Source organism: Pan paniscus, chromosome 9, assembly GCF_029289425.2.
Source record: "Pan paniscus chromosome 9, NHGRI_mPanPan1-v2.0_pri, whole genome shotgun sequence".
Classification (NCBI taxonomy): Eukaryota; Metazoa; Chordata; class Mammalia; order Primates; family Hominidae; genus Pan; species Pan paniscus.
The window spans coordinates 74,835,718-74,852,682 of record NC_073258.2 but is presented as its reverse complement, the minus strand read 5'-3'; the positions used below and the strand labels follow the sequence as shown (position 1 = coordinate 74,852,682).

At 41.0% G+C, this 16,965-nt stretch overlaps 1 protein-coding gene across 8 annotated transcripts in view; it reads right to left on the bottom strand.

The window, feature by feature from the left end:
- The window catches only part of PAAF1 (proteasomal ATPase associated factor 1), a 48,292-nt gene that overhangs the window by 18,652 nt on the left and 12,675 nt on the right, over nucleotides 1–16,965 (bottom strand). For all 8 annotated transcript variants that reach the window (XM_003814669.5, XM_057299199.2, XM_034933354.3 and 5 more), the window contains 3 exons: nucleotides 15,541–15,630; nucleotides 9,530–9,628; nucleotides 8,346–8,496 (listed from right to left, as the gene is read on the bottom strand). In XM_003814669.5, the coding sequence (XP_003814717.1) occupies nucleotides 8,346–8,496; nucleotides 9,530–9,628; nucleotides 15,541–15,630 (340 nt within the window). The remainder of the gene's footprint in view (nucleotides 1–8,345; nucleotides 8,497–9,529; nucleotides 9,629–15,540; nucleotides 15,631–16,965) is intronic.

Genomic DNA, 16,965 nt, shown 5'->3' with positions numbered 1-16,965 from the left:
AAGTACTGGATTTAATTTTTAGTGGAGTGTGCTAGAGCAATCATGTTCAAGTTTTTTATTTTGTCTTCAAAACTCTTTTTTAAAAATAAAAATTAAGAGGTCGGGCATGGTGGCTCACACCTGTAATCCCAGCACTTTGGGAGGCCGAGGCAGGTGGATTGCCTGAGCTCAGCAGTTCAAGACCAGCCTAGCTAACATGATGAAACCCTGTCTTTACTAAAAATACAAAATAGCCAGGCGTGGTGACACATGCCTGTAATCCCAGCTAAACAGGAGGCTGAGGCAGGAGAATCGCTTGAACCTGGGAGGCATAGGTTGCAGTGACCCGAGATCATGCCACTGCACTCCAGCCTTCAACAGAGGAGACTCCGTCTCGAAAAATAAATAAATAAATAAAAAATAAAAATTAAGTAGACACCTTAACAAGAACTTTGGAGGAAAAAAAGTTGACACCTAAGCTAACTCAGTTTGAAAATCACTGCCTTGGCCAGGTGCAGTGGCACACACCTGTAATTCCAGCACTTTGGGAGGCTGAGGCAGGAGAATCTCTTGAGCGCAGGAGTTTAAGACCAGCCTGGGCGACACAGCATGACTCTGTCTGTACAAAAAATTTAATTTAGGTATGGTGGCTCGTGCCTGTAATCCCAGCTACTCAGGAGGCTGAGGTGGGAGGATTGCTTGAGCCCTGGAGTTCAAGGCTACAGTAAGCCATGATTGCTCCACTGCACTCCAGCCTGGGCAGTGGAGCAAGACCCATATATATACATACATATATACATACACACACATATATATACATATATATACACATATATACACATATATACATATATAATATATATACACATATATATACACACATATATATATATTTATTTACATATATCCTGCTGCTGCTTTCACTGATAATTGATTAAAAGGGTTAGCCTCCCCATTTGAAAAAAGGACATGACTTCTGGTTTTGGCCAAGAAAGAGTAGTCCCATTGCTCCTAGGTCCTTCTGTTTACAACTGAAAAGTCATGGACACCACAAGCATAGTAAGACTTGGAATGATGGAAAGAAGGTGGTGAACCACCTAAGGACCTCAGGACTTAAAAAACAACACAGCAATGAGTTCCTGGATTTCCTTATTGCCTCCCACATGTCCTGGACAGGACACTGCAGAAGCCTCCAACACGAAACTGCTAACAGGAACAGAGTTAAAAAACAAAACAAAACAAAACTCCCAGTAAAGTCTGTTGCCCCTAGCCCAAAGACTGAGAAAGAAGTAGCTCACAAAATAGAAATCTTGGCAACATCCACCCTATACCAGTAGACATCAACAGAAAAACTGTTACTTCCCCTCCCCCATGGTTTCAGTGGGGCTGAACAGGAGGTGATCATCTACCCCGCTCCCATGGAAGCCAGCAGCAGCACTCCCATTCCCCTACCCAGTGGGGTTGACCAGGTTAAGTAGGGTACTGTCACAGGATCTAGCAGTGAGCTCAGTTTCCATCCCCACCTGGCAGTGACAGGCACAAAGAGGTGCCCTGAGGTGCCCACCACCCCTTCCCCAGTGTCAGTCAGCAGGGAACCAAGCTTATAACGCCACTAGAAGGCAATGAGGTGATGCAAGTCAGGTGGTGCAACTGTGTCCTACTTTCACCAAGAAGATGACACAGGACCAAGGGGGAAGCTGAACTTCCACCTCCCCTGTCTGCAATGTGAGGCGGTATGAGTCAGTGCTCCACTTTTGCCAGGGTACTGTCAGGGGAGTCCAGTAGGTGGCTGAACATTCTTATCTACCCAGCCCTCATACCATACCTCAACAGGGAACTGCCTGCCAAAAAAGATGATGGAATTAAGATCGAGTGTTATAATGTCCAAAATGCCTATCGATTTTATAGTTTTTGAAGCCCTTTATTATCTATAATCTGAATATTTGCTATGGTCCCTAGCCTCAGGAATACACAGCATAAAAAAATGGAGTTAATTATAGACATAAAGACTTACAATGGAAAAAAAAAAGAGAAAAAATACACAAACAGAATATATCTGGAAAAAAAAAGACATACAATACAATGGTACAGGTGTAAAAACACAGAGTTGTATGGAGTAGAGAGGTAGTGCAACCCTATGGTGATCCAGGCAGGGCTAGTATTTGTTTCATTAAAACCCATTTAACGATGCTTAGTATAGGTGCCCAATAAATTAAGAGTAACTGACCAAAAGTCACATAGCTAATTAGTGGTCTTTAGCATACTTTCTTTCCTCTTAAAATGAAATGACTTCAGATACACAAACCTTGACAAAAACTCTACGGCAACTCAGCTTAATGTACAAGTGCCAATCCAATGTGATTAACCACATGTCTCTCAATTCTTACTGGAAATTTCACTTTGTTTAGAAAAAGATGAGTTTACGAAAATGCCACAGCTTTAAAAAGTAGCCAATTTAGGGTCTGTGTGAGAAAATATGATTAAAAGCAACTCAGGTGGGACCTAATCACTATAGTGTAACTTTTCAAATCCAATTTAAAATAAAAACTAAATCCAGGCCAGGTACAGTGCCTCACAACTGTAATCCCAGCACTTTGGGAGTCTGAGGCGGGCAGATCACTCGAGGCCAGGAGTTCAAGACCAGCCTGGCCAACGTAGCGAAACCCGTCTCTACTAAAATACAAAAATTAGCCAGGTGTGGTGGCAGGTGCCTGTAATCCCAGCTACTTGGGAGGCTGAGGCACAAGAATCACTTGAACCCGAGAGGCAGAGGTTGAAGTGAGTGGAGATTGCACCACTACACTCCAGCCTGGGTAACAGAGGGAATCTCAAAAAAACAAACAAACAAACAAAACTAAACTAAATTCAATTTATACAGCTGACAACGGTTGTTAGGTAAATGTAATTCTCACAGCTATATACCCACTGGATATAGGCCACTAGAGAAAAGATTTTTCAGTCTTCCTTTCAAAAACAGATCTATCAAGCCCATATGGTTTGCTGCCATCTTGTTTCTTATTTTGCAATTGGTCACTAAAGTATTTTGAGTTTGGAAAACCTACATTTCTATTTCAACTCCATTATACATTCAGCAAAAATCTAATTAGAAAGTATCTTAGAGCTTTTAAGAATCCTAAGGAATCACCATAAGGAAGGTCTTTCAGCTCTTATTAAGCAATCAAAGATCTCCTTATGTCTCTACTGGAAGTTCCAACCACTATTTCAAAATGCTACTGAGTTCCACGGAAGTGATACATGCTTTTGGGAAAAAAAAATTCTGAAAAGTATGTATTCAAGGCAGGGATGCTATAGCTGTGGCTAGAAAGCTGACTATATTATTAATTGTGTATAAATTTCAAGTAATACTCACCAAAGAGCTGCAATCTAGATAGTTTTCCTTTTCTATAAAAGCAGAGTGGAAAATTATCACCCTCTCTTTAGTAAATAAAATGTCACTCATAATGTAACAGCATCTAGTGTGGGTCTCTTAACACTTACATGACAAGAATAAAGAAAAGAGGAGCCTAGAGAAGTGGGAACCTATGAAGAATGACTTTAGAAAGAAGCTATGAAAGTAGCAATTTTGGCTAGGCATGGTAGCTCATGCCTGTAATCCCAGCACTTTGGGAGGCCAATGAGGGAGGATCACAAGGTCAGGAGTTTGAGACCAGCCTTGCCAATATGGTGAAACCCAGTTTCTTCTAAAAATACAAAAATTAGCCGGGCATGGTGGCGTGTACCTGTAGTCCCAGCTACTTGGGAAGCTGAGGCAGAAGAATCACTTGAACCCAGGAGGCGGAGGTTGCACTGAGCTGAGATCACGCCACTGCACACCAGCCTGGGCAACAGAGTGAGATTCTGTCTCAAAAAAAAAAAGAAAGTAGCAATTTCAAGAATGCCTTTCTAAGAGAAGCAGCCATAGCTAAGACTTACCAGAAGCTGCAAAAAGCTTTACTGTTATTTTTGTTTTGTTTTGTTGAGATGGGATCTCACTATATTGCCCAGACTAGAGTGCCATTGCTATTCACAGGCACAATTATATCACACTGCAGCCCTGAACTCCTGGCCTCAAGAGATCCTCCTACCTTAGCCTTCCAAATAGCTGGGATTACAGACATGCACCACTGCACCCAGCTAGAAAAGGCTTTAGATATCAAACCAAATAGATACAAGTCTTCACCATACAAACCAGAACACAAAAGCATTTGCCTTCAAGAAAAGATTCAGCAGAATCACATACGAGCATCGCAGCCAAAGTCTGGAAATACGAATAACATTAGACGAAACTATTCCTGAAATAAATATTTGTAAGAAATAAAGCAAATTTCATATTCCCAGGTGTATATTCTTAACAAATTTATTTAAATTATTTAGTTTCTCTATCATATTAAGCTATTTTAATGTTGCTAGGGAGCAATATACATACATGTGTATATGGGAAAATTAATGGCTATGACTCAGATCTCCGAAAAAAAATAAGCCTTGAAGCACCTCCTATTACTTGGAGGCGGCATAGCCAATTTCTAAGAAAGTATTTAAGACTCGGAAAATAATGGCGCAAGTGCTGATACTGCAACCTGGTTTCTTAAAATTATTCTATAAATGTAAGCATTTCCACTACCATTATGAGAAAAAAAATAAAAATAAAGCCAACTAGTTAACTAAAACAGGGTGTAATTTGGTCTCAATGTTTCACTGATTATGAAAGATGTAATGTTTATTATAAAGAATTAGGATTATAAATGTATATCCCCAAATTTCACAAGCTTACTTAAATGGCCTGGGCAATTTAACTTCAAACTGATTAAAGTGCATTTTAGAATTACTTATTGAACTCATATGTTACAATCACAAAACTACTTTTAGTCTACCTTTCCACTTGAAAAATTCAGCATACACAGAAACCTTACCTCTGCTTGTTAATTAAGTAGAGAACAAACTAATCCTTTAGTTATATATATTTAAATACACACACACACAATTGGGGGACCAATTTATGTATATATATATACTTTTTTTTTTTTTTTTTGAGACAGAGTCTCGCTCTGTTGCCCAGGCTGGAGTGAAGTAGTGCAATCTTGGCTCAATGCAACCTCTGCCTCCCAGGTTCAAGTGATTCTCCTGCCTCAGCTTTCCAAGTAGCTGGGATTACAGGCGCACACCACTACACCTGGCTAATTTTCGTATTTTTTGCAGAGACAGGGTTTTACCATGTTTGCCAGGCTGGTTTTGAACTCCTGACCTCAGGTGATCCTCCCACCTCGGCCTCCCAAAGTACTGGGATTACAGGGGTGAGACGCTGTGCCCGGCCAATTTTTTTTAATATATTTTTTTTATATGGGTTCATGGCTCTGAACAAAATGCTTCAAAATCTCATAACTCAAGAGATTTTTTTTTTTTTTTAAGACAGAGTTTCATTTGTTGGCCAGGCTGGAGTGCAATGGCGTGATCTCAGCTCACTGCAACCTCTGCCTTCTGAGTTCAAGCGATTCTCCTGCCTCAGACTCCCAAGTAGCTAGGATTACAGGCTCCAGCCACCACACCCAGCTCATTTTTGTATTTTCAGTAGAGACTGGGTTTCACCATGTTGGCCAGGCTGGTCTTGAACTCCTGACCTCAGATGATCCACCCGCCTCTGCCTCCCAAAGTGCTAGGATTACAGGCATGAGCCACCGTGCCCGGACCAAGATTTTTTTTTTTTTAAGTCACACAAAGCAACTTGGAAGTCATTTGGTTGGAGACAGTGATGATCGATCAATCTATAGGTTGCTAAGCTATCAGATCTATCTATATATACACTGTTAAGCTATCAGAGATCAATCCTGATTTTTGCCATGCTGTGGAAGAATGGGCAACCCCAAACCTGGGGCTACTTTATACAACGAACTGGAAAGGAGCCTTCGTGACCTGATAGAGGCCAGCCTGGATCTGACTTCATGTCATTTCTTCTAAAGTATATCATTCTGTTCAATCTACTAAAAACTCCCTTCTCAAGAAAAAAGTCAGGGCTGTTATACTCTGCAGAAGGCACTACTCTACCCCAGGACTTTCTCACAAGGCCAAAAGAATGGAACAACTACATGAATAAAAGCTTATATCTAAATTGATTTAACATTCTAGGCCGGGCGCAGTGGCTCACGCCTGTAATCCCAGCACTTTGGGAGGCCACGGCAGGCGATCACAAGGTCAGGAGTTTGAGACCAGCCTGGCCAATATGGTGAAACCCAGTCTCTACTAAAAATACAAAAAAAAACTAGCCGGGCGTGGTGGCGCATGCCTGTAATCCCAGTTACTGGGGAGGCTGAGGCAGGAGAATTGCTTGAACCAAGGAGGCAGAGGTTGCAGTGAGCCAAGATCGTGCCACTGCACCCCAGCCTAGGAGACAGAGTGAGACTCCATCTCAAAAAAAATAATAATAAATAAATAAATAACATTCTACTATTTAAGCTAAAGGTCACATACATATTCTTAGGGAGAATTAAAGAATGTTGGGAGACTTAGGATTCTATAAAGGGAACAATAATTGCAGTGATCCAAAGGTATTTATAAACTGGATGTGCACTGATGTTGAATATGCATCTTGTTAATTAAGTTCAACATGCTGAGTCATGACTTGTTCCACTGAAATGTTTTCCTGTGCCCACACCTTCAGAGGGATGGCCAGATCGGAGGTGAAGCTTGCACTGTTCCTCTAGACTACTTTGGCTCCCGGACTCCCCAGATCTGTAGGCCATTCTGACTCCTTCAATTTCTCAGTTCTTCAGGAGGTGATGAGTTCTTCAGTAATGTAAGGAAGGCTCTGAATATTGTTTCTATTCCCTCTCAATGTACCCGTTTTCTTACATCATGGAAGTAAACCATTTATGTACTTAGGTTAATGTGTGTGTTTGCTAAAACATCAGCATGTAATCTGGCAAAATGTTATAAAGAAATATTAAAACTTAAAACTTGGGCCAGGCGCAGTGGCTCATACCTGTAATCCCAGCACTTTGGGAGGCCAAGGTAGGCAGATCACTTGAGGCCAGTTTAAGACCAGCCCAGCCAACACAGCGAAACCCCATCTCTACTAAAAAATACAAAAATTAGTTGGATGTGATGGTGCATGCCTGTGATCCCAGCTACTTGAGAGGCTGAGGCACAAGGATCGCATGAGCCTGGGATGGGGAGGTTGCAGTGAGCCGAGCTGGCATCACTGCACTCCAGACTGGGCAACAAGCGAAACCAAAAAAAAAAAAAAAGGCAAGGCGCAGTGGCTAATGCCTGTTATCCCAGCACTTTGGGAGGCCGAGGCTGGTGGATCACCCTGAGGTCAAGAGTTTGAGACCAGCCTGACCAATATGGTGAAACCCCATCTCTACTAAAAATACAAAAATTAGCCAGGTGTGGGGCGTGTACCTGTAGTCCCAGCTACTTGGGAAGCAGAGGTTACACTGAGCTGAGATCATGCCACTGGACTCCGGCCTAGGCGACAGAGCGAAACTCCATCTTAAAAAAAAAAAAAAAATCTTAAAACTTGATCTCCACACACAAGTTACAATGTACTGAGGTTCACAAAAACACAGAGTTAAAAATCCCAGAAGTAGAGGGCAATACAAATTAATTCCCAAATGAGTGGTACACGCAATATGTATTATGGTTCCAGAAGAAGGATCAGGGAATTATGTGGGGATATTATCACATATTTTTAAAATATTCAAACTTGTAAAATAGGAATAGCATACTTATCTCCTTTTTAATACTCCAATTAAGGATAAAACATACCTAAATAATATTTTTTCCCCACAAAACTCAGTTACAAAGGGAAGATGTTCCCACTGTATCTCTATAATCTGATATTAACTGGTTATATGGCTAATCCATTTTTAAAACACGAACTGTAATTTAAATCTATGGGAATCATCAAGCTCTATCTATAATGTCTGATGATGCAGCCATTAGCCACCCAGCTTTTACTGTTCCCTCAGCCAAAAAGACTAATATGAGAAAATGCAGACACATCTCCTTCTTTCTCACTCTCTCTCTCTATTTCCCAGCATACAAGTATACGATTTCCTGGAGAGGATTTTTTTTTTTCCTTTATCAATTGTAGAAAACAACTTTTAAAGCTGGGATTACAGGCATGCACCACTGCACCCAGCTGGAAAAGGCTTTAGGTATCAAACCAACTGTGTAAGACAGTTCAAGATAGCAATAAAAAGACTGTGTGGCAAAGGAATTTCTGGTCCTTAGGGAAATGGCAGCTCATCTAAATGCCCAGCTGGATGAATTATTTGTGTATTTGTGAATAACTAGCTTGTTTCTACCTTTTCAGTGATTCATTTCTGGGGATCATTAGAGAAGCCTTTTGGAGAAACCACACTTCATACCTCCTTTGTGACCTTTGAAGGTCACCACGCAGCTAGCATCTTCAGCTGACCATATCTTCAGCTGGGCATCCATTCCCCCACTCAGGACCACAAGGCCTGATGGGAAAAACCTGCAACAATTCACATCAAACACATGTCCTTCCAATACTCTCTGGAAAAACAAAAGAAAATTCCATGCTAGTTCTCTTGTCCATCCCTTGATGTTCTCTTACCTCCCATACTCTGGTCCCTTATATGAAATACCTACATGCTAAACCCACATGCTGGGTTTTAAAACTAAGGATATCCAAAGGATCTCTTAGCTCATTTGTCTAGCAGGCAGTGTTCTAAAAGGTGTTGGCTCTCTTTCCTCGAATTCAGCTATAGAGGTTATAGAACTGAATTCCATGTAAAAACACCCCAAAGCCTAGGTTAAAAAAAAAAAAAAAAGAATTCCATGGCTTTCACAGCCATCTCTAGGTCTAGTTAAAGAGCTGAGGTGGCTTGGGGACTTTTTCACTCATCTCTGTTTAAAATCCTTTGTAAAGGTTGGAGGCTCAGCCATAGATTCAGTCTAACAGCCAAGCTATTCTGTCTTGGAAATGGATCACTGAAGGCAATTAAAAAACAAGGGCACACCCACTTAGACCTTCACTGGTCTGGCTCCTTAACTGCTCCAGCCCCACTCTGTTCTGCCAAATCACTGAGCTTGAGAAAGGTTCTCGAATTAACGGCTGAGAGGCCAGGAGCGGTGGCTCACACCTGTAATCCCAGCACTTTGGGAGGCCAAGGTGGGCAGATCACTTGACGTGAGGAGTTGGAAACCAGCCTGGCCAACATGGCGAAAGCCCATCTCTACTAAAAATACAAAAATTAGATGTGTGTGGTGGCACATGCCTGTAATCGCAGCTACTTGGGAGGCTGAGGCACAAGAATCGCTTGAACCCAGGAGGCGGAGGTTGCAGTGAGCTGAGATCACACCACTGCACTCCATCCTGGGCAACACAGCAAGACTGTCTCAAAAAAAAAAAAAAAAAAAGAAAGAAAAAGAAAAAGAAACACACAAATGGGAGAAAAGAGATCAACTGACATGCAGAGTGGTCCCACATTTTTAGAATGGGCCATTCTTCCTTCCATGTCCCAGTCCAAGGCTTCTCAGACCACCCTTTGTGTTTAAGACCTAAAAGTACATCCAAATCCTTTACCCTGAGTTCTCCATTGGAAGCCTGCCAGATTTTCATGGTCCCGTCAGTACTAGAAGACACACCAAGACCTCCTCCGCTGGAAATGTCCAGGCATGTTATCTGTTCAAAGAGAAAACAAACAATGTGTTAGAAATAATGAAATACTCTTATTCCCTTGAAATATGTTATAAACTTCCCTTGTTTCACTCTTCCAAGACTTCCTGAAGCCTGTGTTTCCCAACAAAAGGACTTGTGTTTGATGTAAAGGTTGAGTTATCATCAACAACCTCCCAACAAGGCTGAAGTAAACACCTTTTACTTCTTCAAACAAAAAGATATTCCTCTAATCATCTGAAGTCTAATGCTTCAGCTAAAAAGTTTTCCCTACCCCCATTTCATTTCCATAGTTTCCATGTGTTGCATTTATTTGTTTGTTTGTTTGTTTGTTTGACAGAGTTTCACTCCCATCACCCAGGCTGGAGTGCAATGTCCCCATCTCAGCTCACTGCAACCTCTGCCTCCCAGGCTCAAGTGATTCTCCTGCCTCAGCCTCCCGAGTAGCTGGGACTACAGGTGCACACCACTGCACCTTATTTCTGTATTTTTTGGTAGAGACAGAGTTTCGCCATGTTGCCCGAGTTAGTCTCAAACTCCTGAGCTCAAGTGATTCTCCCATCTCAGCCTCCCAGAGTGCTGGGATTATAGGCATGAGCCACCGTGCCCAGCCCTGCTATTTTATTTTAAAATTAAGACCAGGTGCAGTGGCTCACACCTGTGTAATCCCAACACTCTGGGAGGCCAAGGCAGGAGGATCACTTGAGCCCAGGAGTTCAAGACCAGCCTGGGCAATATAATGAGACTCCATCTCTACAAAAAATTTTAAAGTAAATATAAAAAATAAAAAGAAAATTAAGATACCTCTCCTAATTCTTAGGAACCCACTTACACAAAAGATAATGTTCTAAGATGCACCAGGAGGATTCAAGAGTTCAGATATTTCCACATATACCTATATATAGGTATAGCTATAGAAAATATACAGATATAGATCTTTCAGAATAAAGAATAGAGAAATTTCAGATTCACTTTTTGTTTTCCAAACTCACTTTTATAGTTTCTTTTTTTTTTTTTTTTTTAAGACAGGGTCTCACTCTGTTGCTCAGGCTGAAGTGCAGGGGCATGATTACAACTCACTACAGCCTTAACCTCTCAGGAACAAGTGATCCTCCTGCCTCAGCTTCCCAATAGCTGAGATTACAAACATGGGCTGGCATGTCCAGCTAATTTTTTAACTTTTTTTTGGAGAGATGGGGTCCCCCTATGTTGCCCAGGGTGGTCTTGAACTCCTGGGCTCAAGCTATCCTTCTGCCTTGGCCTCCCAAAGTGCTAGGATCACAGGCGTCAGCCACCGCACCCAGCCTCACTTTTGTAATTTCAGTATCAGCAATCACTTCATGCATAAGCCATTATCAGAATAACAAATCTTTTATACACATGCATACATGTACACTTTTATTAAAAAACAACCAGCTGCAAATGCTCCAGAAATGATGGACCAAGATATGCAATTCCAGACACATTCCCAGCAACAATAATTCCCACATAAGTTATTAAGAAAAAAGTAGGGACTTTGGCTTTAATTATCCAACTTTCCATTTTACTTTGTTCTATGTCAATTAAACCATAATAAATAAGTTTGGGAAGAACTATAGGGATATATCCATCAACTCTAACATTTTCTAAGACTTTTCTTCTTTATTTTGCTTCCTCGGAATAAAAGGACTGCTAACTTAGTAGTGGATCCTTTACTTGTAAGCAACATACTTCAGGTTCTGTCCTGATACAGGTGGTATCTATCCAATTGCTTGCTGGTAGGCAGTGAACACCTAGGCTAGACTGGAAACCTCAAACTGAACATGTCCAAAGAAAACTTTTATTTCCCCTGCCCCATCCCAATACAACTCCTCCTCCTCCAATTAGTAAATGGAACACAATTCACCTACTTCTCAGGCCAAAATTTTTTGAATCATCCCAACTCCTCCTTTTCTCTCATACCTAACATCCAAGTCATCAGCAAATCACGTCTAGTCCCACACCTCTAGCATGTAAGATCTATAAGGGCAGTTTTATTTATTTTATTCAGTATCTAGAAGACTGGCTGAAATATAGTAGGTGATTAATAAATGGACGAATCATCTTTCAGTAAGCTCAAATAAAAAGAGAATAAGAAATAGAAAAGGAGCACAGTTATGTTTGTTTTTGAGACATGGTCTCACTCTCTCACCCAGCCTGGAATGCAATGGCACAATCACAGCTCACTGCAGCCCTGACCTCCTAGGCTCAAGCAATCCTTCCATCCCAGCCTCTCGAGCAGCTGGGACTACAGGCACACACTACCACATCCAGCTAATTTTGTTTATTTTTTGAGACAGAGTCTTGCCCAGTAACACAGGCTGGAGTGCAGTGGCACAACCTCGGCTCACTGCAACCTCTGCCTCCTGGGTTCAAGCGATTCTTGTGCCTTAGCCTCCGGAGTAGCTGGGATTATAGGCGTGTGCCACCATGCCCAGCTGATTTTTATTTTTTATTTTTATTTTTTTAGTAGATTTTTTTTTATTATTATACTTTAAGTTTTAGGGTACATGTGCACAATGTGCAGGTTAGTTACATATGTATACATGTGCCATGCTGGTGTGCTGCACCCATTAACTCGTCATTTAACATTAGGTACATCTCCTAATGCTATCCCTCCCCTCTGATTTTTATATTTTTAGTAGAGATGGGGTTTCATTATGTTGGCCAGGCTGGTCTTGAATTCCTGGCCTCAATTGATCTGCCCACCCCAGCCTCCCAAAGTGATGGGATTACAGGTGTGAGCCACTACACCCAGCCTATTTTGTTTATTTTTTTGTAGAGACAAGGTCTCACTATGTTGCCTAGGCTGGTCTCAAACTCCTGGGCTCAAGTGATCCTCCTGCCTTGGACTCCCAGAGTGCTGGGTACAGGCATGAGCCACTGTGCCTAGCCTGTAAATGATTTTTAAAATGACTTACTTCTCAAAAGGTGAGCGGCATTCCCAACTCTCCCAAGAGGTGAATTGCCTTCTCCCTCAGTTAAAGCAGAAAATAATAAAAAATGATGTATGAAGGCCAGGCACAGTGGCTTATACCTATAATCCCAGCATTGTGGGAAGCCAAGGAGAGAGGACTGCTTGAAGTCAGGAGTTTGAGACCAGCCTGGGCAACAGAGCAGGACTCCACCGCTACAAAAAATAAGAATAAAAACTTTTAAGCCAGGCGACTAGCTGGGACTACAGATGTGCATCACCATACCTGGCTAACTTTTAATTTTTTTGTAGAGACGAGGTCTTACTATGTTGTCCAGGCTGGTCTTGAACTCTTGGGCTCAAGTGATTCTCCTTTCTGGGTCTCCCTAAGTGCTGGGATTATAAGCATGAGCCACCGCACCCACCTTTAGTTTTTTCTTTCTTTTTTTTTTTTCTGGAGACAGAGTTTCACTTTTGTCTCCCAGGCTGGAGTGCAATGGCGCAATCTTGGCTCACTGCAACCTCTGCCTCCCGCGTTCAAGCGATTCTCCTGCCTCAACCTCCCGAGTAGCTGGGATTATAGGCGCACGCCACCACGCCTGGCTAATTTTTGTATTTTTAACAGAGACGGGGTTTCGCCATGTTGTCCAGGCTGGTCTTGAACTCCTCACCTCAGGTGATTCACCTGCCTTGGCCTCCCAAAGTGCTGGGATTACAGGCATGAGCCACTGCGCCCAGCCTAGTTTTCAAATAAATAACTGCTTTCCGCTTTTCACATTCACATTTTATTGATTTAACATAAGATTTAATTAATTTATATAATTTCAAAAATAATATAACTGGCATTACAGTTGACTCTTGATAAACTTTCAACCTAACGGTATGTTTTACAGAGGAAATGAAGAGCAACAATTGACTCTATAAATCAGTTAAGCGGCAATGCATTAGAACACACCCAAAGCCTTATAATTCCCACACCCTATGACTTAGCAATTCCACTTTTACAAATGTATTCTAATTTCTTCCCATCTTTGGGAGCAAAACTTTAGCTATAAATGTATTCATAAAAATACAAAATCACAAAACTGGAAACACCTGAATGTCCAGTAATATAAAACTGTTAAATTAAATTATAGTAAACTCATCAATAGAATACCATGCAGCTCTTAGAAGGATACATTGAAAGACAGCATAGAATAATGGACATATAATTAAGTAATAAAAAGCAAGTTATAGGCTGGGCACGGTGGCTCACACCTGTAATCCCAGCACTCTGGGAGGCCGAGGTGGGCGGATCACAAGGTCAGGAGATTGAGACCATCCTGGCTAACACGGTGAAACCCCGTCTCTACTAAAAATACAAAAAAAATTAGCCAGGCGTGGTGGCAGGCACCTGTAGTCCCAGCTATTCGGGAGGCTGAGGCAGGAGAATGGCGTGAACCCGGGAGGTGGAGCTTGCAGTGAGCCGAGACTGCACCACTGCACTCCAGCCTGGGCAACAGAGCGAGACTCCATCACAAAAACAAAAACAAAACAAAACAAAAAGCAAGTTATAAAATAGCATGTAATATAAAAACCCATTTTGGTAAAATATTTAAGGAAAAGACAGAGTATTAAGTAAAATAATGATATGTAGAGTTGCCACAGTGCTGGCTCATAGTAGGCAATCAATAAATGTGAGCTTTACTACTATGATTATTATTTAAAAGGGATATACAACAAAAGTTCCTAACAGTTATCTTTAGGATACAGAAATATGAGTGATTCTCCTTTTACATGTCCTAAATTTTCATCACTAAGTATATATCTGTTTTGTAATAAGGGTAAAAAATAGCTCTTTTTCTTTCTTTCTTTTTTTTTTTTTGGTGAGACAGTGTCTCATTCTGTTGCCCAGGCTGGAGTGCAGTGGCATGATCATGGCTCACTGCAGCCTCAACCTCCTGGGCTCAAGCAATCCTCCTACCTCAGCATTCAGAGTAGCTGGGACTACAACATGTGGCACCATGTCTGGCTAATTTTTATATTTTTCTGTAGAGACAGAGTTTCACCATGTTGCTCAGGCTGGTCTTGAACTCCTGAGCTCAAGTGATCCACCCACCTCAGCCTCCCAAAGTGCTAGGATTACGGGCATGAGCCACTGTGCCTGGCCAAAAATTGCTCTTTTAAAAAACGTACCACACAGTAAGAAGTGAATGGCTTCAACATAATCAGTTTTATCTAGCAATTTCTCACTTCTGCTTCCAAGAAGCCCATGGTAGTAGAAAAGCCTTTATCACAAAGACCTTTGAAAATTATTCCTCAATGTGGTATATTTGAAATTTTGAGAAAATATCCCTGTCCTATAGGAAAAGGAATAAAATATGAGCAGCAGCATTATTATATAAGCATCAACTATTACAAATTTATTTTTATTTATTTATTTTTTGGAGACAGAGTCCAGGCTGCAGTGCAGTGGCATAATCTCAGCTCACTGCAGCCTCCAACTCCTGGGCTCAAAAAATTCTCCCACCTCAGCCTCCTGAGTAGCTAGGACTACAGGTATGTGCCACCACGCCCAGCTAATTTTTGTTTTTTTGTGGAGACAGGGTTTCACTCTGTTGCCCAGGCTGGTCTCAAACTCTTGGCCTCAAGTGATCCTCCTGCCTCTGCCTCCCAAAGTGCTAGGATTGCAGGTGTGAGCCACTGCACCTAGCCAAGCATCAAGTATTATATCATTATCTGAAAGCTGGTAACTCTCCTAAAACATATGTAAGGAAATTTCATATAATCTCTAAGATGACCAGTGAGTAGATTTGAACACATATTCTATGTGGACTAGAGTACCAGTTTTGCCAAACACATCAGACTTCATCAGCTGTATCATCTTACAATGCAAAGTAAATGAAAGACATATTAATTATGAATATGTTTATAGCACTAGACAAGCAAATAAAATGAAAAATTAACATGCTATTACATTTTCTCTTCATTTTATCAAAATACTTACACTCTTTGTATGAATTCTGGAAAAAGTAGTATATGGTGCCAAAAACTTAGAAGATGAATTTTCCTTTGGACATGAAATATGAATGCTTTTCTAAACAAAGAGGAAAAGATGAGATTCATCAGTAAAACTCCTCCAATGTATTATAATTAAAGCCTCTTAAAGAAAACATTAGGACTACAGGACATTCTCATCTTCTCAGTGTACCCTCTCTCGTTCTCCTTTCCCACCCCACAAAACTATCCCTCCCCCATAGATCAGCAGTCCTTTTAAACTGTTGAGGGCTACAGTGTAATTTGGTATTGCTAAGATGCCATTATCTTTTTGTGTTGAAATAAGCTGCTCCACAGAAGACAGACAAACGATATGATACAACCAATAAGCATTAGAGCATTAGTTTTAAGAAGAAAATCTAATACCAATACTCTCAATTAGCAGTGGGGCAAGGAACAGGATCAGTGCAAAAAGGACATAAAGAGATATAAGGAAACTCTTCAACACCATCCCCCAAACCTAGGTCTTAAAAGACAAGTCTAAAAGTAAACTTGCTGTCTACAAGAACTTTTAGAGAGAATGTTAGACTACTGACATTTACAATGACCAGATGAAATTGGTAAAGTAAATTATGGGACACCCATAAAATATGTAGGCCTGGGTCAGGCTTATGGTGCCTATTCCCTCCTAAGACTTAAATTGACTGTACATGTTCAGAGACTGGTTGTTGTAACACAGCTATATTTTGATGCCCCATGTGTTCTACCTAGTCATTATCACCTGTCTTTCAACTACTGTAGGAAGATAACACTGGTGGCATATTAGGAAAGTATACCTAGAACTAGATGTTAGATTCAGGAGACATGACTTGCTAAGGGCCATTTGTAACCATTTTAGGTAAGAATATTGGTGTTTGAAGGTAGCATGTGTAGAGGTAAAAAAAAAGAAAAAGGTTTGGTAAACCCTCCCTCAAGGACTCTTGCAATATGACAGTCCCTTACTCTAACCAGCATAATACCAATACTATCACTTAAGTATAGATCTCCTATAAGGAACTGAGGAGCTGCACTCACCAAATGACCCCTAACCTTTTATCTCTGCAGTAGTACTTCAAAGTCTCTGGTAATTCTTCAGGACAATGAAAATGTCTTCAATAATCAAAATTTTCTGAACCTCTTTATATCCAACAAGCACAGGTCCTCACAGTTCATTAGAAAGAATGGTTTCAAAGTCAAAATATTCTCATCATTGAATCAGTATGCTCTTTACAGATCATCTACTCCTTTAAAATGACAATTAGACTATCTACACAAACAGCACTTTCTTAGCCAGCATATCCATGCCTGGCTGCCTGCAGGCCTTTCATTAAATGAGTTTTTGCTTCTAACTGTGTGATAAAGCCCATATAGCTGCAAGAGTGCTGGCCTGGATTTG